Source organism: Struthio camelus, chromosome 1, assembly GCF_040807025.1.
Source record: "Struthio camelus isolate bStrCam1 chromosome 1, bStrCam1.hap1, whole genome shotgun sequence".
Taxonomy (NCBI): domain Eukaryota; kingdom Metazoa; phylum Chordata; class Aves; order Struthioniformes; family Struthionidae; genus Struthio; species Struthio camelus.
The window spans coordinates 57,370,421-57,393,959 of record NC_090942.1 but is presented as its reverse complement, the minus strand read 5'-3'; the positions used below and the strand labels follow the sequence as shown (position 1 = coordinate 57,393,959).

The window sequence follows — 23,539 nt, the reverse complement described above, 5'->3', positions numbered from 1 at the left end:
GACGTTTCTGCTAGGAAATACTGATCATGCACAGCCGTTAGTGGGCTTGACCGATAATACTGTCAAACTATTTCAAGTTACTTTCGCAACATTTAATTATTTGATTTGAAATGTTCTTTACACGTTGTGTGCTGTTGTCTCATCCTGCACGCATGCATGTACGCACATGTGATTAAATAATTTGTCCATTTATGAAAAAAACTGGGGGGAGATGCATTGCTTCCTTAGTGTTAACATCAGCCACTTTTTTGGATGGCTCTAGCGCTTTTGGTACCTTCCACACAATCTCGATGGTAGACTTTTTTCTAGATGTGTTTTTTTTTTTCCCCTATTAAAACCACATAGATATGACCAAAATGAGAGCCTCTGAAATAACAGTGATCCATTGCAAATCGTATAGATTTGCTAACACTTAAGATGGTCTCTGGAGGGATTCTTGTCACTTGACTGTCACTTGACAGTCACTTGACTGTCCTAACCAGTCTGCATGCGTGACATAACCAAACAGCTATAGAATTTGCTTTGTCCCCGATAGCATATGTGTACTGGCTCGTGCATTAGCTGTCCTCAGCTCCAGAGGAGCAAAATAGACGTTTCCCTATAATGGCTATTTCAGGTTAGGGTGGTGCAGTAAGTTACCAGTGTTAAGAGCTGTGAATCTCATTCTCCTGTGACTGCTCTCTCAACCCCTTTCTACCTGGCACCCAGAAAGCGCGTTGTTCAGTGGAGTAAGGGGGAGGCATTTAATACCTCGGGTAAATTGGAGGAAGAAACTGGGACAAAGAGCCTGCAAAGGCATAATGTAGGGCTGAAAGTAAGGAGAAGGAACAGAGGCAAGTGCTAGCTGAAAAAGACGACAAGGCTTGAAAGCCGAAGAAGGGAAATCGGAGATGAGGCAAGACAAAAATTTGAAAGAGTACAAAAGATTCTGCAAGGCTGTTTTCTGTTCTGGTGAGGAGGTAGCACAGGTGAGAATCCTGAGGCCAAACCAAAAGCCTTGAGCCTGGAATGAGAGGCCGTCAGGAATGTGAATGTCCTTAGTGGAATACTGGACTAGATAAAAGGAGCTAGAAGTAAAGACACCTGAGGCAGGTTGAAAACTACGAAGCATGGAGGAGGGCTCAGTTGTACTTCTTAGAGAGTGTTCTGTTCATAGCTTGGGGGCGAGGGGAGTCGAGATGGGAATCTTGCTGTTAATGTTGATGAAAGCCATTGGCATGATATCCTGTCCCTCTGTAATGCTGGCAAACACAGATGCAAAGTAATTCTGTCAGTTCAAGCGGTAGGAGTCTGTGCAGTTGATGTGAAGGTTTCAGCTCAACTGAAGAGCTGAAGCCATGTGAGTTTCAGTATGACATTACTTTATTCAATCTATTTTAGTTCTTTTTATTTTTAATTGCAACTGATTTTATTTTAAAACGAGGTTGCAAAATCATACGATCAAAAGCCACTGTGTGGTTAATTCCCCTGTCCCGTGTTCTGGGTTGGCTTTCAATTGAAAGGAAATTGTTTTTCCACAGGACCTGAAATATTCCAAGCACAAAACAAAACAGTGCTTACCAAAAAGCATCTACCTCTTCTGGTATTGCTGCGCATCTCCATTCAAATCCTGCTCTTAGAATTTTTTTTTTTCATGGTTTGACCTCCTCCGTGGTATAATTACTGCTATTACATAGCTAGTTGTCTTACAAAAAATGACTTAATTTTTGTTACTCTTGTGAGAGCGATTGGCGTTATCCCTGTGTTGCATTTGATGAATTGAGATGTGCAAATTAATCCAGGATAATCAGGAGTTGATTTTTTTGTTGTTGTTGTTGTTAACTTTGTGTGGCTGTGCAAAGCGTAGCTCTTTTTGACTTAGTGCTGGGCGTTCAGAAAATGAGCATAGATAGGTGCCTACCTGTTCAAAAAATGGGTTACACAACTTACAGCATTACATAGGAATTCTGTGGCAGAAGCAGGAATAAATTCAGTTCCCTGTGACAACATTATTTTGTCTTTACCTTGAAAGCGTCCTTTGCTTACTCTAGCTATTCGTGCCTGTTCACTTGCCCGACATCTGCAGAAATCGAAGCAGGAGTGTTAGAGACAAGCCTTCTTTGCGCCACGGTCCAAATTCATGCTCAAGAATCTCAGACCTGAGAGACGTCCTGCAGAAAAATATTGAGTGGTCATGTAATTAAAACCAGGATCATAATACTATATTTAAACACTGTGGCCAGAAATAAATTAAAGCTGCGTGGACCACCATATGTATGATTTTTCGGATTCAGCTCTTGACTCTGCAGCCATAATCCTTAAATGTAGCCTTTTTTGGTCCAAGTAGTACAATTAAAGGGTCAAGGGGTAGATTTTTGTGCTTGGGCCTGTATGTTTCCTAAACAGCCCTGAGTTTTGGTATGCAATTGACTATATTTTGAAAAGCTATGTTTCCTGTGAAATAAATGAGTTGTTATTTATGATGAATTTTAAGTTAAACTGCAATGAAATGCTGCTTTACTTACTTTCAGCATGATAAAGGTACAGTTCCTCCTGCTAAAATAATTACGTTTCCTGACTTTCTTTATGTACCTTTTTTCTGCTTTGTGTGTGTGTGAATATCGTTATCTCTGGCTTCCCCATTCAGACCCACCACTCGCAGCTTAGTTAGGAGAAAGGTGGTGGTGATGGAAATACTTTTTAAAGGACAGAAATGTTTGGAGCAGAAATATGCAGCATGAGGAGTTATAGTGGGAAGGAGAACAGTTTGACAGTGGACAAGATGGGTGTTTGGGCACATGTTGACTTCTCAGTAGAGGTTAAAAATCTAAGTGGCCTGACAGCTGGCGTTAGAAAGTAACAGCAAGAGAGCAGAAGCCAACAAGGAAACAAAATCCTGAGTCTGAATTCATATGATGAAATGGTTGTAGCGTTCTGGTACTGGTACCTGTGTTTAAGCAGCAATGCTAACGTGCCTTTCTAGTGACATGGTTGAGACCAGAAGTTGAAGGGATTTTGCACATTAGACTACTTCTGGTGTTACTTGCGCTGGAGCACGGCGTCAGGTCCTTTCTTCCAGAATCTGCTCAGTTGTAAACCCAAAAAGATTCTTTGTTGCTGTGATTTCCTGGAAGAGTTAGATACAGATACAGTCGTTATAAAGCAGCGCATAGTGTTTCTGTTACATCATCATTTCAACGCTTTCTAATCTCTAAGAAATAAATGAGTTCTTAAAGTAGTGTCACTCTTAAAGTAGTGTCACTCTTAAAGTAGTGTCACTCTTAAAGTAGTGTCACTCTTAAAGTAGTGTCACTCTTAAAGTAGTGTCACTCTTAAAGTAGTGTCACTCTTAAAGTAGTGTCACTCTTAAAGTAGTGTCACTCTTAAAGTAGTGTCACTCTTAAAGTAGTGTCACTCTTAAAGTAGTGTCACTCTTAAAGTAGTGTCACTCTGAAAGTAGTGTTACCAACTGCTCCTGCAAGTCAGCAGCATTGGTAATTTCCAGAGAAATGTGGAGAGGGGTTGGGGGAACAGTCATTTGTCTGGGATTTCTGTATGTGTTACGGAAGTATTAAGATTTTGAAGGAAGAGAAGAAATCATTGATAAGCCACCTGAACCAGAGTCCTCAGCACCCTTGTTTTTCAAGTGTCTTTGGAGTCTTTCTGTCCACGCTAGAAGGTAATAGGCTGCCTTTTAAAGAAATCCAAATGTAGTTGTAGCTGTTTAAGAGAAGAGGCCTCTGTGGCTATTCCGTCTTTAAGGACAATATGGCCTTATGTTGCTTAAAAGTTATTTCAAAATACAACAGGCTAACGTGCCACCAGACCTCTTGGATTTGGGGATGCGTGTGGAAGTTTCTAAGTTTCTACCGCTGTTAGAAAGGCGTCGCTTTGCTTTTTTTTTTTTTTTTTTTTTTTTGGACTCCTTTAGGGTGCTACGGGTCTGAACTAAACTTGCAATAAAGCATCAAAATAACCTGCATCGTATTGTGGACTGCGGCCTGCCTTTGAGCTTTTTTTTTTTCCAACCCCCCGTTTTCCTAAAGGTTCTAAATCTATGCAAGATGGCTGGGGAGAGAGCGATGGGCCAGTGACAGGAACGCGTCATTCCAGCTGGGAAGAGGAGGAGGAGGGAGGAGTCTGGAACACAGCAGGCTCTCAGGGAAGCAGTTCCTCCCACAACTCAGCAAGCTGGGGGCAAGGAGGAAAGAAAACGCAAATTAAGGTAAAACACTCTAGTGATTCGTAACTACTGTGTTGTCTGAAAGCAATATGACTGATATGTTAGAGTATTACAATAATTCTTGTTTTCAATGGTGTTATAGAACTCTACTCTAAAGGTGCCTGTTGCAGTATTGTGGAAAATGTAAGGTTTCTGGATTTGTTTTAATGTATTACACCTATTGTGACTAATAAATCTGCCAGTAGGTGACAAATTCTTTTGGCACGTAGGCTGCAGAGCCATTACTAAACAAAACTGAGCAATAAGTTTCCCAAGGCTATAGCTCCTCTCTTGTTGACACATCTTTCTGCCTTAGGCTGCTGCTATTCTCTCGCACAGCCTACTGACGTTCTGATTTCACAGTCTCTTTTGGCACACGTACTCTTATTTTTACTGTCTGTTGTATTTGGGTCTGGCTTTCATGATTGTTATTGTTGACCTTTGGCCTCAAACAGGAGCAGGAGCCTGGCAACAGTCCTGAATGAGCTGCTCTGTAAAGCTTGTTCAGGTTGAAGTTCTCTAGTATGGTTACATTTGATATTGTATAAATATTACAAAGACTATGCTTTGGCTACTCCTAATCAGATACACAGTACAAACTCGGAAGGTGAGTGCAGAGCCGTTTCCAAGGACATGAAAATAACGTTATGACGCAGTATGGAGTTTTACAGTGCCTGTCTTGTAAAAATGATTCTTACGAATTTTTTTTCTCATTTAGGTCTTTGTCTTATCCGCAGAAGCCTTTATCTGAATAATTTTCCTATAAGATCTTTTCTGCTGAAATGCTTTCAGTTTTGTTTTTGAACGCTTGTAAATCATGGCAAGGCCAAATTGAGAGCCAAGTCAGCACAGTGCAAGTTTTAAAAGAAAGTAGGTTAAAGGGAAGAAAGCTAAGGAGAGACTTCTGCATGTGACAGGTTGAAGAAGTTATTAAACTATAACAGGAAAAAAAATGCTGTGCACAAAGCTTTCCAGGTTTCAGAATGAAACTGAAGGTTTGATAAACCTACACAACACATATCTGTCCATTTTGGTATCCCTAACAACGAACAACCGTATGAGAAAGTTGTATGTGGCGAATGTTTCCAGGCATGCAAAAACTTAAAGTAATTTGTTCAGGAGATTAATTTCTGTGATACTGGTATTTTCAGCTGACACTTTTGCATTCCAGGGCCAGAACAGAATTTGAAAAAAGGAAAAGATGTTTAGAAAATATTTTTGTGTTTTTTTTCTTTAGTGCTCATTAAAAGGAGGAAATAGCGATTCATGGATGAACCCTTTATCCAAACAGTTCTCAAATATGGGATTGCTAGTAAGTGAATTATTTTTAATGTAAAATCCAACTTTGTAGAAAGGAGTAGGTGTTAAATAAGTCTAAAGAGCAGCCACTGTACAGTGTGCAACTGTTGTACTTAATATCTCTCTTTGTTGGCACATGGATTGTAATACCTACAGTAGTTGGGTCTTCAGAACTCGCTTGTTGGTCAGAAAGATTTCTTAAAAAACAGTCTACTTTGATTTTAAAGTTATGATGGGGGGGAGTTTTTGTTTTTGTTGGTGGGGGGTGGGGGGGTGGTTTGACTGGGATTTTTTGCTTTGGTTTTTTTTCCACCCTCTTTCTTGTCTTAAAGTGCTGGTTAGAGCGCTTAAGGTGGAGGCCTCTTCTCCTGGCTGCACTGCAGGTATCTGTGGCTTGTCCAAGGCTCTTCATGTTTCTGGGTCTCAGTCACATATCAGAAAAGGAGAGTTATAGCCCTGCGTCTTGTCTATTTATATTTTAAATGGCGTGCAGCAGGGCCTTTTTTTTAGAACAAACAGGGCCCGTTATTAATTGGCACTTCAAGATTTATCGGTAAGTTGAATAAATAAATGACACATCATTGAGAGGGGGAAAAGAGATCTGCAAGGAAGTCCCTTAAAAAATATTTATGTATAAAAATGAGAATTTCTGAAGTGCCACGAAAACTGCAATTTTTCGAAATGTTACAGCAACCTTAGTTCTGTGAAGCAAGAATTAGTTATATATAATGCAAGCTAGCAAAAAATGGGTAATGCAGAGGTTCTATAAGGAGACCTAAGGCCAGACAAACTGTTATTGACGTGGCTAGGATTAGTTTCTAGTGGCTGATGGCTGCCTGGCGCAAGTTCAGTCTGCTAGAGCATGGATGCTTCTGAAAGCTATGGGAACACCCTGTCCCAGACTGCCAACTGAAGAATAACTTGGCAGCATGTTTCAAGATTTGATGACTTGACAGGTCACGAGGACGAGCTGTCATTTTGGCCGCTATTTTCAGTGTTTTATCCCTTGACCACTGGAACATGGGGACAGAGGTTCATTTCACAGAGCAGCTGTCTGCCCATCTTTCTCTGTCTGTTGCGTGAGTTCGTGTGTCCGGTTGCATTTCAGTAAACTTGCCGCGCACAGAGTGAGGTATGTCCAAGGTGACATCAGGACTCTAATTTAGTTTAGAATGAAACTTTCATTGACATAAGCATGTCCTTCCCTTATTCTACCTTAGCCTTCAGGGGGTGCTTTCTGAAACACTCTTCAGCATTGCACAGAAGTCAGAATTGAACTTTTTTTTTTCTTTTTTTCTTTCAGAGTCAAACTGAGGACATTCCAGGCAGTAAGATGGACTTGTCTGTAGGTGCGTGTAATTTAATTTAAATACATTTGAAATATGAGGCCATGTATGGAGTGTTCGTTGCAGATGACATACTCTGCTTTGGAAAGGCTTGGTCCTTTTTGTTTTGGCACGACTCGTAAAGGCAAGATAGCATCCAGCGTCTTTGCTGCAGGCTTTGAATAGCTGTGCAGCTGATGCTGGCATACAAGACTGGGTTGTATACCTGGGTAAAATGGAGATGCTGGGGAAGGAACATCCCGTGAGACTGTTCTGATCTATGTAGTTTGTACCCATTGTTTCTGTCTCAAGGAAATGAGGGTCCCTTTTCACATGGTAGGAAGAGACGACTGTTTTAGCTCTTGCTGGTAGGACATCCTGATTGCCACAGCTCCCTGGAGGTGAAGTGAGGGAAAAGAGTGTCTTCTGTTACTGATTTCTTTAACTGCTTGCCTCAGGCTGTTATGAGTTACTGCTCAGTCGGACTATGTTCTTTGCTCTTGATAGCCTTGTCACAAATGGCACAGGGCTTAAGTGGGATGGGCTGTGTGGAAAGTATCCTAAAAGAGAGTTGGAAGTGACCTCTTGGATTATCTGGTCTAGTTTCCTCTTTGTTTTGCCTCGTCCTATTTAATTGCCTTTCCAGTAGTTGACTCTCAGAAATATGTTTTTGATATTGAAATCAAATTTGATTTTGTATTCTATTCTTCTCCAAATTGTCTCTGAATATTCACTCTTGTCATACTGAGGTAGAAATTGTGATGGTGTGACAAATCGTCTGCAACAAATAGCACAAATTGTTTTTAAATCTTCTGCCAACTGAACTGCTTGTTTCCCTGCAAGATTCTTAAGGTATATATTAAAAAAGGGATGATCCAGATCTGCTGTTCAGACTTGATTTTTTTCATTTGTTTTTATTTCTTTGAAGACTCTGTAAGCCTAAAGCCTTGTGCAGCATAGTCTTTGATGCTTACAAAGAGGGATGGGGCTTTCCTTCCTCTTGTGGGGACTATTTCTTTCCAGTTTTTGATTCTTCAGATTAGTCAGCTCTTAAGAAATAGAGAGGCAACGACAGTCATTGTCATTATAATTGTCTGGATCCACAGAAGCATGAGTAACGCTTCATATGCCTGTTAAAAAGGCAAATCTTCCAGTCCAATTAACATTGCCTCCAATTAACATTGCCAAACATTGAGTTTGGACATTACCACTGTACAAACCCAGCAGTGTTTTCAGAGAAAGATACCCATCCTGTTTCTGTAGCTGATGCAAAAGGCACTGAGGGCCCGGATCCTTCCCAGTTGATCACATCCAAAGCCAAAAGTCTGTAATTTTTGTTCTGAAGAAAGGTTTTCCAAAGTAGTATTAGTGTGGACTCTCGTCTAGAGCAATGGCTTCCCCATGTAGATTAGGTACACCATGTGGGCTACCATGTAGTTGTTTGGCTTCTAGAAGAGGTTTCTGTATCAGTGCAAATCAAGTTTCCTACAGAGGAGTAGGATACCATTGATTCTGAATCTCACGTGATTAGTGCTGAGACCCGCTGTACGGTTGTTGGGCAGTAACTGTTTTACCTGTTTGGTGTTGAAAGGTCCCAGTCCCAAGCTGCTTATTTCCAGCTACTTCTACATCATAGCAAACGTTTCTTCCTCAGTAGAAATGTGGACGCACGGGCAGAGGCACAGATTGTTGCTTTCCAAAAGATCGCAAATGACTTGTTAAGAAGGGAGAACTGACAGGAAAAGGCGGGCTGATAGAATTAATGCTTATTCTGGTGTGCGCTTCAGGATATTTCTGTATTCTCCATCAATTGAGTTAATTAGAGATGATGCTGTGCTGTCATTTAGGAAAAACCACCTGAAATAGTTCTGCGCCAGGTACGTGGATCAATCAAAATTGGTGTCTCCAGTTCAAGTACAGTTAGTTTCAAAATATGTTCTGAAATTGGTACTGTCTTTTGCATAAGTTAAAACTTATGATACAAGTTTACTGTAGCCAACATCAGGGGTTGAATCCCTTTACTTTTGAGATGTTATGTGCCAAAGAAGTCAAGGTGTTCAGATTTGACTGACCATATGCTCACCGTAAGTAACCTTTTTCCACAGTTGTGCGCATCTGCGGTTTAGCGCGTTGGGTCCTAGCCTTGTAGCAATTTTTTGGGTTGTTTCACTGCCGGTTTGTTTTGCATCTAAACATCAGCTAGTGGCGGTAGAGAGAGACCTGCTAACAAGAGCTGTTTTTTCGACTTTCAAGTAAATGCCGCCTTCTGTGTTATGTTTTTACAGGTGTGAGGGCAGTCATTCAGGTTCAGATGCGCTGCCCTCACCCTAGAAAGTAAACCAGTAGTAGATATTGCTTTCTTAGAGTGTCGTCTTGTCCTAGTGATACAGTGTTCACATCTAGTATACTCCTATGGAACAAGAAAAGAATTTGCTCACAAAGAATACTAGTGCTCTAAGATGTCGTCTTCTCATTATTTCTTATGATAGAGGGATACATCCTAGCTGAGGAGGTTCCCCCCTACCCCCCCGCGTGTCTTGTCTAGGCATGAGATGCATCTTAACTGACATTCTTCCCAATTCCAGTGCAGGTAAAAGAGGAGGAGGAGGAATTCTTCTATGTTCTGTCTCAATAAATCACTTGGCTGATAACAAGTTATGTAGTTGCCACCTGGTTTTAGAACAGTTGCTGTTGCAGCTAAAACAAAGCTCCAGGCAGACCAAGACGAGTTAAGATAGGAAGCGTGACACATCTCACTCGTGAAGCTTTGCTCGTTCAGTTCAAAACCTGTGGCCTGTTGGCAATGACTGTCGCCACATGGCAATAGTATATTTACTGGGCTAGAAGTCTAGAGGTGTTAACCTCTGTATCCATCCACTTTAAATCCCAGATCTCTCCTTTCAAGGTTTGGTCGTGTTTCCATATATGTCAGAAGTAGTTGTCTGCTTGACTTTTGTATTGGTGAGATGTTGTAAGGCTCTTCCGCTGATGCTCAGCAGGTCCCAGAGGGAATTAGTGTCTTTGAGATGTTCTTGTTCCCCTGAACTGGAAGTGTTTCAGGAAAAAGTTGTCCCAACCGTTGATGCTGACTGGGAAAGTTACTTTTCGGTGATAGGCATAGGAAAGGAGACTGGATTCTCTACAGCAATGATATTACATGGCAAGGATGTCATGAGTGTCAGCCCAGTTCAGCATAAAGCTATCAGATTGACTTTTCACATTTCAGTTTCACCTGGAGAGGTCTCAGTCTTCTCAGTCAGGTAGAAGTCAGGTTTTTTTAATACGTACCTGGTACGTTTTCCTTTCCCTAGGCTTTTTTCAGGGAAAGGAATGACATCCACTACAAATACTCTTGAAAAATAAATGCTCTTTTCTGCAGCTTCTTGCTCGTTTGTAGCTAGAGGGTTTTTTGAGCTATCTTCTAGAGGGTGTCTAGCTTGATAAACTCTTGCAAGTAGGGGTATGTGGAGACAAATCAAGCCGCTTGAGGTCTTCTGGGTGTACTTTTGTATAGTTGTGTTACCTGACCATTTTGCTGGCTTCCCTGGTGTTTTGAGTTGGGCCTCCCCCAAGTTAGTGGAAAAAATCTGAAATGGTGGTGCCCTCTTGTTCCTACAAGGCTAGTGAAGAGAAAGGAAGATGTTCCTAAGGGGTACTTCTCATCAGAAGTTTCTGAAAATTTGCAGTGCAAGTATCTGGTTCGCTTGGGTTTTGATTTTTAAGTCTTAATATTCACAGATTTGTTGTGGAAAACTTCAAATTGTTGATAAGTAACTTTTCTCTCATGGCTGTCCTTCACTGTGCAGTTAGCTTAGTTGAAATAAACGAGTAGTTCAGTGTTGTGTGTGCGTGTAAGTGGAAGTAAATATAGATAATGTGTCTGCCTTGACTGTCTCGATAGTGAGAGTAATTTTAAGACAAAAGGCAAGTCCCTGCCTCAAATGTGCTTGGTGTATGCACGCTTTACATGGTGAACAAGGTAACTATTATGATCGCTGTGTTTTGTTTTGGAATTTGAAATCTTCACATTGAAAATAATTTTTTTTTCTTTTTAAAAGGTCCTGTTGCTGTAGTTCATTCAGATACTGAATGACCTTGACATCATTGTGCAGTTTTCCAAAGAGAGGCCTTTCACATGACATTCTGTGAGAAGCAGCTTTGTGCATAGGTCTGTTGTGTTGCCAGTGGCGTTCAGAGGCACTTAAGAGTGCATGTTTCCTTGGGCTGTATTATCAAAATGGAACCTAGACTGCAGGAATTTCTGGTAGCACTGAAAAAATTAGATTGTGCAAGTTCATATCCTGCAAATGCAAGCAACATGAATGTTTGTAGTTTTTGATTTGAAAAGTAGATCTTGGGGACTAGAGGAAGCAGCTGTTGTAAAACTAACAGTTGTGCTGTAATAGCCATTTCTGTGCTGTTCCGCTTCTGCCATACCTCTTATGTGACTTTTCTAGTACTGTTAACCAAATTGTTCCAGTATTGTGTTCTTAAAAAAAAAAAAAAAAAAAAAAAAAAAGGCAATGGCAAGAAATCTGCTCAATGTTGTCCCTCCTTGCACCGGTGCTGTCACCAGCTTTAATATTTCTTCCTCTGCCAGTGATGAGGTGTGATGCTATAGTCAGGATTTTCTCAGCTAGAAAACTTCTGTTATCAGGAACATTCTTTACCTCTGGTACTAAGAGAGATTAGAGTTGCAGTAATTAAAACTTGATTGCAGCTAGCATTATCAACTCCAGATTTAGTATTCTGATGCAGTATGAATAGCTGCAGTGTCTCTCAGCTTAAAATCTGTTACAGTCTTAAAATGTGAATTTTTCTGCAGTGTCACACTTGATCTATAGAAGTTCGTTTTTCCCATACTTGCTTTCTTCCTCTGAATAGTTAAGCATACCAGCAAGAGATGTAAAAGCATGCCTTTCTAGTGCAACATAGTCTTGGGGAAGGTATCAGAATTTTTTCATCTCTCCACCTTGGCCTCATACAGCCTCTCTAGAATTCTAGACTCTGTTCATGTCATGTTTCTCTAAAAATCTTTTAGATAGAGGTAAATCTCCTTTTTGGGTGTTCAGTTCCCATCTGCCTTCACATACTGCTACTAAAGAACAAATATAAGAATATAATAAACGAAAAGGAGAGTAGTTTGGATTATGCTGATTCTGGCACGCTCAGTTCTTCGCCTCTGAATTCAGTTTTTGGATCCTTTAGAACTTTCTGCTCTCAAGGGCTTACGGTTCCCAGACCGTCTTGAGAAAGATGGCTGACACTCAGAAAAAACCTGTGAGACGGTGCAGAAAGGTTATGTGAACTGTTTTGATATGTTGTACTTCTGTTCCTCTGTTGCTGTTAATAAGGGACATCCTTGATTCTAAAGAGAGAAGGTGGTTATAAAATCAAATCAAAGAAGACTTTGTCTTTGATATGCGAAGAGCATCTTAGTTCCAATCGTCATGCGTCCTAAAACAGGTCCAGTTGGTGATAAGTAATTCTTACTGTGTTGATCTCAGTCTCTTTGTTTGGAAACATTCACGGTGCTTTTATTGAAAGGTGCTGGAATGACAATTTTATTTCCTGACCAAGAGAAGAAAACAGCTGGATCAATAGCATGCCTGAGAAAGGTCTACTTCCTCTTTTTTATCAAATCCTTTTAACATCTAGCTTTACACTGCGAATAGGATACAACTTCCCCCCCCCCCCACCCCTCACCCCGGAAAACTCTCCTAATATGTAAGTCCTGAGGCACAAAGTCTGATAAAACAGTAAGTAGTGTGTCAGGACTGCTTCATGTTTTACATCTGTTCCCTACCATTGTTTGACAACCACCTTTGTTTTTTAATGTATTAGCTACAACTTCTGCAGATTACTGAATTCTCAAAATCATTCCTAAGGACTGGGAAATTCATTTCCAAATTCTTTTGATTGAAGTGCAATTCATGCTGCTGCCTGTTACAGATGCATTACAAACTAATAACCTGATTTAGCATTCAGATGCAGCACTTTGATGTCTAAGCTCATACACTTGATGTAACATTACGGCAAAGGTATGAAATGCAATAACATGTTTTACTTTTGTGACCAAGCAGAAAACATGTTTTAAATGTTCTTTTTATTTTACCTTTTTTTGTGGTGGTCCTCATGATTGTTAATAGTGGGGAAAAAAATCAAGAACTGATGATCACCGTCTCTTAGGAAGATAGTTGCTCTTTTAACCTGTTCTACATTTATTGAAGATTTGAGTTTTCATACTTACTCATGCACAAGTGTTCTTGTCTCCTGCAGAGGATAGAATCCAAACTTTTGGGATTTTAACAGACTCCGCCTATTATGTAAGATAAAGCTAGTCTTCACACCACCTTCATTATTTAAAGCCTTTTTTAGCAAGTCCAGAAGGCAGATTTGCACAATGGCTTTCAGGGTTGCTTTAGAATTTTCTGTGAATGGAATAAAAGAATGCTCTCATCCCTCTCTGCATAGCCCTTTTATTGAAGTATAAGCAGCTGCCTCAGCTCTAAGTGGTATATCTGTGCTTGAAGCCTCTAAAGGTGGTATTTAAAGCTTCATGTGTAATTTAACAAGCCATTTTACAAGGCATCATTCAGTAGTGTCTGAGGAGTCAATTGGATCATCAGGATAACTACAGAGAGAAAAGGATATTTCTGCTGCTTAGTCATCTCGTGTTGGCACTTGACACAGTTTCATGTGAAATGGTGATGCAACTTTGTCTCCCTTTCGCTTTCTTTTCAAGCAACTTACAGCCAGGACTGCCGGTCTAGAATTCAAGCGAACAAGCCTTTCGGTAGTGCGTTGCTGGTATTGTGTATAGCGGTTCGATGCAGATATTGTAGTGGTTGAATGTAGGTCTAAGACCTGGAGGATATTTTGTGTGACTGCTTTTGCAGAGCCAGTTCTAGCTTGTTAGAATGAGCTGAGCATATCCAGGTCGGTAGGACTCCAGTTACAAGCCAAGATACGTAGGTGATTTGTCAATGTTTTTGTGATAAATGATTTTGAAGGCATCTGAGAGGATGAAGCTGGATCAACTTCCAAAGCTGTGCCAACAAGAAAAAAAATATATATATATATATAAAAAAAAATTAAAGGTTAATTTCATAGGACCATAGCAACAACTTAAGCTATGAATATGAATCGTTTATGATTGGATGTTAACAAGAGAAGCTGGATTTGAGAAGCTTTTCTGAGGAAAAATCAGTGTTTTGGAGATTGTGAAATGATTAGTTGTCTGCTCTATTTGATGAAGATGTTAATGGTTTGTCAGCAGTAGGGTAGCATATCCATCACCACCTTCTTTTGCTGCAAGACTCATAGGTCTTGGTTACGTTTTATGACCCGTTTTTCATGCTGTTTTTGGAATGGCCATCTGTGTTACTAGGTCCAATTAAAAAAAAAGGAAGAAGAAGAAGGAAAAAAAGGGGGGGAACTTAACTTCTGCCTTGTTGTTCTTACTTTAAAATGATATTGTTTCCATTTGTTTCTCCATAACATTGTATATCTCTGATACCTTAAAACAGCCATATCTGGCAGAGCAGTTGTTCCTTGGCAGCAGTTTAGTATGTAGGGTAGAAAATTTCCTTCAGTCAGGACTTTGTTATGCTTATGAAGAAAGGTGATTTCTTGTTCAATGTCTATGCTTCTAACAATATCAGGCAACTATAGGAGATGTTTGAAAAGGGTCCTATGTTGGTTGTGTCGTTATTCTGTAGAGTCTGAGGGAAACTGGTTGCCTAGTGGAGGGAAATTTTGTGAGACTATAAAATCTGCTAGTGTTCAAGAGTTAGGTTCACGTGAATGTAGGAGAGTGGTGATCAAATTGCATGTCATTCTGTAGCTCAAGAAATTCTTTCTTAATGCCAAACCCAGTAAAGACCAAGTACCACGTGTAGAGAACTTAAATAATAGTCTCCCTATAGATACCGAAGTTTTGGAAGGCATCAAGAATTAAGCATAAATGAATCTCGTTAGCTCAACGAGGCTGTTGTAGAAATGCATATGTTTATATTTGTACATAAATTAAGTTGTGATAAGTACGTATTAAATCTTCTAAAGTAAATTGGCTTGTTCAGACTTTAGAAACGAGAATTCCTGTTTTAATTTTTCAGCAGCTTTTAAGAGGAGCTGTAGCTGTGCTAAATTGTAAGCCAAATCTAATTTGTACCCTGATCTTAAGCATGTTTTCTTTGGCTGTGAACCTACTGGCATGAAAGATGGTAGCAATTATTGGCGCTAATTTCACCTTCTTTCCTCTTTTTTACAGGTGGTCTCCCAGATAAGAAGTTTGAGGTAGATAAACGAGCCATGAATCTGGGAGATTTTAATGACATAATGAGAAAGGATCGATCCGGGTTCCGTCCGCCTAATTCCAAAGACATGGGAACCACAGATAGTGGGCCTTATTTTGAGAAGGTGAGGGAAATATCTCTAGATAGATGAAAATCAACCTGTACATTCAAGGTCCCAGTTTCTACCATGCTCCTCTGGAAGCGCTAAAAATTCAATAACTTGGAACAAATTCAACAATAAAGGGGGATGGGGGTTATAGTTGTAGAATGAATGTATGTGAAACAGAGGTGTCAGAGGTGCATAGACAAATTGAAATGTCTGGGGAGAACAAGGCTTTTTATTCCAGAATAGATTTCTCCTGATCTGAAGAGGTAGAAGTTCCTTTCCTTTCCTTGAAAGGATAAACTACTGGTAGTAATGAAATCCAGTATAGGAGCCATCCTAATGGTCCTTATGGCTACTGACTATAACAATCTAAATTGGTTTAGATCTGAATAAATGTATGTAATCACAGTCTTCCAAGGTTTTTTCTACTTTCATGTCTGTGATTTATTGGAAACAGCCTTTCTAAATTTTGCAACCTCTTATGCTGTATGTCCATGTACTGTTAGCTTCTGTACGATATCTGTTTCTCCGTGACATTTGTTGTATGTTATGGTATTATCTCCTTCACATTCTTGCCTATTTTAAATAGAAGCTTTCCTTATTAATTTACTTCACATTATCAACTGGAGAGCGTCCAATACTTTCAGAATGCTGCTTTTTAAAAAAAAAAAAAAAAAAAAGTTTAAGTACCTTACATTTAAAATGGGGGGGGGGGGGGGGAGTTTATAAATTCCGAAGGTATGGTATCTTCAGTAAGTTAAAATCTTCAATAAATCAAACAAAAAATTCTTTTTAACTCCTCCATTTTAGTATAAGAGGCCTAAAACAATTTTGTGAACTCCCTCTGCTGGTCTAACGAATATATACTACAAGCAGAGCTAATGCACTCCTAACATAAATTATGTTGGTAGGTGCATGCAAACAGTAGGAACTCACTCAAGATTTGTTTGTTTCTGCAGTATTAATAACCACTGTCAGAAATGAACTTTATTAGTGAAACAAACTTTTCAAAATCTTGTATTTTTAAGAAGGAACTTTAGGAATTTATTAACAGTCTCCTTGGACCAAAATCTAAAAATCTTAATTGTCAAGTGATTGATCGAGTTGGGCGTTTTGTCCTTGTAATTGCTATTACAAATTAACTTTGCTTATTCCTGGTCACTCACCGTCCCTCTTTCTCTCCTCTTACGTTCTGTTGCTTCACTAACCAACTCCTGCTGTTGGCTAACTGCTGCTTCAGCTGACTTTGCCTTTCTCCAATCAAGATGGGTGCCTTGGGGATGAGGCTCCCTGCTCTCCCTTCTCCCCTTCTCCCAGCTACAAGCTGTCTCCCTCTGGTTCCACACTATCCAACGTCGGCCTTGGGGCAATCGGCTCAGGGCTCAGTCCCCAAAACTTCGCTGCTAGACAAGTAAGCAGGCCGCCTTATAAGATGCATTGTTATGTGGCTGCAACCTGGGCTTAGTCCTGGTTAGTTGGTTGCTTGCATTTATTTTCTTACAAAATGAATGAAAATAATACTAATGGAAATTTCAGATACATCAGGCCATCAAGAATTAGTCCACTTTGGCTGCTATCATCGAAATGTATTTCATCAGTTTTTTGTTGGCCTCTTACTTCCAGAATCACAGTGCAACAGAAGACAGATTTTCTTTTCAGGAGTGCATTTATCCACTGTTCAGTAGAAGTCATACAATTCCTTAGTGGAGAACTACAATTATATCGTAATTCCATGTTTAGAAATCTAGTTAGGGGCTATTGTTTTGCACTACCACCCCCAAATGCTGAATGTTTCCAGACTCCACCCAGTGACCTTATATGTAGAAATATGCTTTTAAAAATTTGCACTCCTTTTGCATTGTGCCTGTTCCCTTCTCCCTTTACCACACTCCAAAAAGAGAGATTAAGTTAGTGGTATTTAAAATTTCTTGAAGTAGCCATATCTTCTTTCTGGATATGGGGGAACAGTAGGGAAGAAGTGGAGTCGTTAATTTGTAGTTTGGAAGTATCCCTGGCTATTATGTTTTGCGTTATACTAGGAGAAAACATTACAGGAACGCTAAGAAATGAAAGAATAGAAGCGAAGTATTATAACTAGACTAGCTAGTATAGTTACATGCCTGACATGATGGTGTTTCTTTGTGTTGTCTCTCTGTTTCTATGTGACATAATAAGTGTTGAACATAATCAAGCCCAAAGTTTGCAGACATATTCTAGGATTTGGTGTACAGAACTCTACTGAATTTTAGGGAAGGCTGAAAATGTAGCCGCAGCTTCAGGCCTCTCAAAAAAAAATAAAATTAAATTAAAATGTACTTGATGCCATTCAGCTCTTTCTAGAATAACAACTCTTTTGTCTCTTGGGTTTTTGCTTTATCTGCCCTCCTACATGTTTAGCATGACATCTTTAGCTGCTTCTGGAAGAGAAGATGTAAAATAACTATTAGGGAAAAGGGATATGATGTAGGTGAATGAGGCAATCCGTAAGGCTGACAGTGTAGAAGCGGAATGGGAGACTCCTATTTTAGAAGGAGGGTAACGAAAGGTATACATTGTTTTAGTAGAAGGGAGGCAAAGTTTATGAAATCCTGGCATGTAAGGGAAGCAAATGTTTTGGAGAAGGCCTGCACAGAGTCTCAATTTGGGAGAAAGATGAAGTTATGTTGGGGACAGTGATGCTGGTATAGCATGTGTAGGATACTAGAATGGCTTAAGTTTTCACATGGAGGGGTTAGTGTGTTTTGTTTTGTTTTTGTAACAAAAATGTTGAATTCTGATTTCAGTTAGAGAGTGAAAGGCCTGCAGAGGAAGTAACGGGCGTGTGAATTATATCTTGACAACCTAGACTGATACCTGACTCTTTTAAAAACCGTGGCCAGAAACTTCTGACACAATCTTTACCATGCCTTTAAAGCAATAGAATGTTTTTGGGTGTGCTTTTTGTACTCTCTCTCTGTTTCCCAACATATAAGGTGCAACATACAAAACATAACCCTTTTCTTAATGTGCTTTGAAATGGATGAATAAACATGACTCTTTAAGTCATGCGAAGGAGGAGGAGCCTGCATTTCAAAAATGTAGTCCAGAAGCCTCAACGCAGGTGGAATATTGCTCATTTAGGACAAGCATCCCTGTAATTCTAAGGATATTCTGTCAGTATTGTGTCATTGTTATTTATATGTAGTTAATAGCAGAGAAATCCATTATCCTGAAAGATTTAACGTCTTCTCACTACTGCTTTAATTTTATAGGGTGGCAATCATGGTTTGTTTGGAAACAGCACAGCACAATCGAGAGGCATGCACACACCAGTGCAGCCGCTAAATCCTTCCCCCAATATCCGGGCGCAAGTGCCTCCCCAGTTTCTTTCCCCCCAGGTAAGGAATTAAAGTGACTGGTTACTCGTAAAATACAGAGCTGCAGTCTTCAGAGCACGCTTTTTAAAGTCATTTATGCATCTGTCTTAATCCAGACTTGACATTTACAAATTGAAGACTTAAATGAATTTTAAGCAATATTTAGAGCTTGAATTTTTGGGAGAAGGTTAGCCACCTTTCTCTTATTCCAAGGCAATTGATTGTAAATGCTCACTGCCAGTATTTTTCCTCAAAATAGACTCGGGAATCTGAGTCCCACCTAGGCTTTTGCAAAGCGTCTAAAATAAATAGGGAAAATTACTCATAGAAAAGCTGAACGTTTTCTGAAGCGTGACGGATTGTTTTATTTTTTCAAGCAATCTTGTCCTGTGCTTTCTGCCCCCAAATGAGAGACCCGATGAAGGGCTGCATGTTGCATTTACATTCCAGAATTCTAAGACCTCAGGCTCTCCAAATGCACACGTTTCCTCCACTCTACCTTTTGCTTTGGACTTGGTGAAGACGTTTGGAGATTCTCCTGAATATTGTGCTTGTGTAACTCTCAAATATGTAGGAGAAAATGGAGATTCTTCTTCACCTAGTCCTGTCTTTGACTATAGCTATTCACCAGCATACAAAGAGATTAACTTTTTCTGTTAGGCGTTCTGTCTTTGCTACAGTGACTGCCTGAATGCCTTTCTTTTCCCTTGTCAAGCCATACGTTTTTAATATGATGCAGTACTGTGATTACTCTTTAGTTACAAATATACCAGGATTTTAATCTAGTGCAGTTTCTAGCAACTGATTGGTTGGGGGAGGAACCTGTGTGTGTGTGTGTGTGTGTGTGTCTGTATGCAATACTACATGTGCAGATATTGTCAATCAAAGTATTCATTCTATCCAAGTCATAGATCGTGTGTGTGTGTAAATGTGACATGTTAGGAAATCTGTAATGTCTTTCCCAGATCACTCTCTAAGAAGGGCGTCATACCTGTTCCTTTATGTAAATACTTCCATTTCATCTTTCTTCCTCACAGTAGTGCTTTTCTTGAGGATACGTAATTGTTTTCCACACAGGTTTCGGCCTCCATGCTCAAGCAGTTTCCCAACAGTGGCTTGAATCCAGGTCTTTTCAATATGGGGCCGCAGCTTTCTCCGCAACAGATTGCCATGCTGAGCCAGCTTCCACAGATTCCCCAGTTTCAATTAGTAAGTAGCTAGTAATCTTGTGAGGCAGACTGTTTACAAAGTGTCTCCTGAAAAAGCTTGCTTTTTACGTTTGTTCTCATTCTATTTTGTTTTGCTGATCTTGTGTTATTTTTGTACAAGTGCTCCCTGTTCATTGTACTGGAAAATACAGCCCTATTAGAGGCCAGCAGATGATCTAAACAGGCCCATGTAATTATTGTGAATGTTGGAGTGGGTTGGTAACGATGTTAAGCAGCGTTTTTGTACGAAGAGCAGTTGTTCACTGATTTTTTTTTTTTTTAAATGAAGTTCACATTTGTAGTCTTAGTGACTGTAACAAAGTGGCTACTAGTATGCGATGCGACAGTACTGTTACATGATCTGCAGTTAGAAAAAGGTAAAGGATACTGTAATCTTCTTATGCTTTCATTGTAATTTTATTTCATTTGTGACGAATGAGAAACAGTTCACCTTTACCTAAGTTCTGAATAGAGCGTTTGCTAGTGACTAGCTCCTGACATATTTCACCTGATGAGCTCTCTTTTCACCCTTCCAACTCCTACTTATCTTGTAGGCATGTCAGCTCCTTCTTCAACAACAGCAGCAGCAGCAGCAGCTGTTACAGAGCCAGAGGAAGTTATCTCAAGCTGTGCGACAACAGCAAGAGCAACAGGTATGGCACTGGTTTTGTCAGTCATGTGAAGTGTAAAGTGTGGTAGGAAAATGCAGTCTGCAGTGAAGACTGCTAGGTTTAGTAGTGCCATACGCTCTCTTTGGTGTTTGCACTATTCAGAGTAGATCTGCTGAATCTCTCTTCTGTGACCGTGTCTTCGGGTTTACTGGAATTCTGTATTCCAGTATAGGATTAGGATCCATTTGTTCCTTTCCTTTGCAGATTGCTCGTATGGTGAGTGCCCTCCAGCAGCAGCAGCAGAGACAGCCTGGAATGAAGCATTCACCATCCCACCCTGTTGGGCCTAAGCCACATTTAGACAGCATGGTACCCAATCCTTTGAATGTGGGTCTCTCAGATTTACAGACCAAAGGGCAAATACCTGGATACGGTTCAGGTAAGTGCTACTGGGGAAAGAGATTTGCTGCGTTGCTCGTGGTATTACTGTATTAACCAGTTATGTATGGGTCTACAAATGAGTAATTTAGGTGTGAGCACTAAAGTGAAGGTTGCATGCGATAAATATGTCAGCAATATGTCAGCTCTTGATATAATTGGATTTTTTTCATGATATGGGAAGAAACCAAACCTGCTAACAAAGTACAGATTAGTGGGATGCTAATTTAACAAGCTTATTTGAAAGTTGCCTTTTGAGTATTTCAGTTGCTACTATTACATTTACCTGACTTAATGCTCACATCCTTTGAGGATATTTGAACCAAAAAGAACAAATGATAACAGGTCTTTGTTTGTTTGTTTCACAGGCTTTGGCTCAAGTGGCATGGATTATGGCATGGTGGGAGGGAAGGAGGCTGGAACAGAATCCCGCTTTAAGCAGTGGACTATGATGGAAGGGCTGCCCTCTGTGGCTTCACAAGATGCCAATATGCACAAAAATGGTGAGAGGGGGTTGGCTGTTTTGGGAGTGAGCCTTGATAAGAATGCTCGTGCCATATCACCTCACAAGAGGTGAAAAAACTTGGATGAAACTGTGCTTCAAGCTACTGAATGCCTTAGCTCACCAGTACTCATCTTGGATAGTTTTGGTTTTAGTATTCCATACTTGCATAAAGCCCCCAATCTTTCCTGAGTGTAAATGTATCTTTTTATGATTCAGGTGCAATAGTGCCCCCTGGAAAAGCTCGTGGAGGATCGCCCTACAACCAGTTTGACATAATCCAGGGCGACCCACTAGGTGGCCATGCAGGCCCTGCTGGTGATAGTTGGTTACCTGCCAAATCTCCACCAACAAACAAGATTGGAAGCAAATCCAGCAACGCCAGCTGGCCTCCAGGTATTACATAAGGGGAAGTTATATCCCAGCTTCACAGTAGATGTTCTGGGAGCTTTGCTTTTCTTACTTTTCAAATAATCCCTGCAAGGAAAATATTTGGTGGGCCTATCTCATTTGTTAAATTTCTCACACGTTAAATTAGGATTTAGGGTTAAATCGTCAGTTAGAAATTTGCTGAGCTATATATGAACTAACTCCTGAATTGCCTGCATAGCGTTTGATTATTATTCAGTGAACTCATCTGTAGTTTTGTGGCTTATGCTTAAGTAAAATTGTCATGAGGATACTTACCTTTAGAATACGCAATACCAGTTCTCTCCTTTTGTATTGATACCTCATTTGTGTTGTGTATTGCATTGACGAGGGCAAAAATTCTGATTGGTAGCATGGAATTAGAAAGCAAAAGGTGTGTTTGAGTGTGTGTGTGTGTGAGAGAGAGAGAGAGAAGTGGGAATGGAATTTTTCTGTCTTGCCCTTTTGCATTTGGTGCAGCATAAACTTTTCCTCTGAGCAATCATCCGTACATAGGATCCACTGCAGAGCACAAGATTTCTTTTGCCAGCAGTGTTGGTACAATGTGTGTGCCGTGCTGTTCGTTATGGTTCATGCTGGTTGCATAAAGGATAGAAGAGCATGACCATGTTTTAGTACCTCTCAACAATTTTGTGGCTTGGCTAGAAGTTTCTTGCTTTGGATTACAGACAGTAACGCATTCTTCAATTCTTGAGTTTCACTGGCAGTTTTGTCTGTCTACTAGAAAACTCTGAGAATCTAGGAAAACACGTACGTATTTGAACATGCACATAACTTTCTGTATGAAACATTCCTTAAATCCAGAGTGGTGTCCTTGAAGATGCATGAATTAATGCACCAATACTATTCAACAAGTAGTGGATGCTGTGATCTTTCTTTCCGTGGGGGAGACTTACATTCCAGGAAAACATTAATAGGTGCAAATCCTTTGCTTCCTACCCTCTCAAGCACAGAGAAGTAGAGGTGCAGTTACAGTTCCTACGTAAACCGGTAGCACAGATCTTGACCAGAAAACCCAGGAATCTGTACTACAGACACAGCTACACAAACTTGCAAAAGGTAGTTCATTTTGTATGTAAGAAACTTTCAGTGTCTAGCTGAAAAGAAAATATTTTCTGACAGGGTAACATGGAGTTAAAGAATTAGCTGTCTGAAGTTGATCTTTACACCCGCAACATTTCATACCGCTGACAGTTTTACTTAGAAGTGTATTTGCTTTGAATTGGTGTCAGTGAAGTACTGAGGCTTCTGGGCTGGAGTTGATATTCACAGTGCCGAAAACGCCCAAAACTTAAATTTTGTCGGGGGGTCTCTCATAGCGTCATCAGTGACTAAAGTAATGTGTTCAGCAGCATTCCCAATGTAACACGGAGATGCACAGCAGTGCTTTGGAATACCAGGAGAATAAAGTGTGTCAGAATCGGTTCTGCCACATTCTTGGGTTTTAGAGCAGCCGCTGACTCGAGCAAGGTTTGTGATACCAGAAAGCTATACCCTGAAGTAAGAGGCTGAATAGCTACTGTTTGCTCCTCAGGGTTATTGTACAGCTTCCTTAGTGGTACTTGCATTCCCACCGTCAGTGATGCATAACTTTTTTTTCTCTTGTTGATTGCCTTGCTACTGTCAGAGAATATATAGTGTTCAGAATCTTGAATGTAAACTTTCAATGGGATTGTCGGTACTGTCCTTTGTTTTTGTGTAAAGTCAAGAATAGCCCATGAATATGATTGCAGATTCCATCCAACAGATCATGGGTTTGGGCATGTG

At 40.1% G+C, this 23,539-nt stretch overlaps 1 protein-coding gene across 13 annotated transcripts in view; it reads left to right on the top strand.

The window, feature by feature from the left end:
• TNRC6B (trinucleotide repeat containing adaptor 6B) overlaps positions 1-23,539 on the top strand; it is a 140,577-nt gene that overhangs the window by 106,772 nt on the left and 10,266 nt on the right. For 9 of the 13 annotated variants that reach the window (XM_068941437.1, XM_068941451.1, XM_068941463.1 and 6 more), the window contains 10 exons: positions 4,026-4,204; positions 5,439-5,513; positions 6,804-6,849; positions 15,098-15,246; positions 18,480-18,605; positions 19,662-19,793; positions 20,347-20,445; positions 20,668-20,842; positions 21,210-21,344; positions 21,563-21,739. In XM_068941437.1, the coding sequence (XP_068797538.1) occupies positions 4,026-4,204; positions 5,439-5,513; positions 6,804-6,849; positions 15,098-15,246; positions 18,480-18,605; positions 19,662-19,793; positions 20,347-20,445; positions 20,668-20,842; positions 21,210-21,344; positions 21,563-21,739 (1,293 nt within the window). Of the gene's footprint in view, positions 1-4,025; positions 4,205-5,438; positions 5,514-6,803; positions 6,850-15,097; positions 15,247-16,468; positions 16,640-18,479; positions 18,606-19,661; positions 19,794-20,346; positions 20,446-20,667; positions 20,843-21,209; positions 21,345-21,562; positions 21,740-23,539 lie in introns of all 13 variants that reach the window. The other 4 variants (XM_068941386.1, XM_068941394.1, XM_068941403.1 and 1 more) reach the window with 1 other exon arrangement.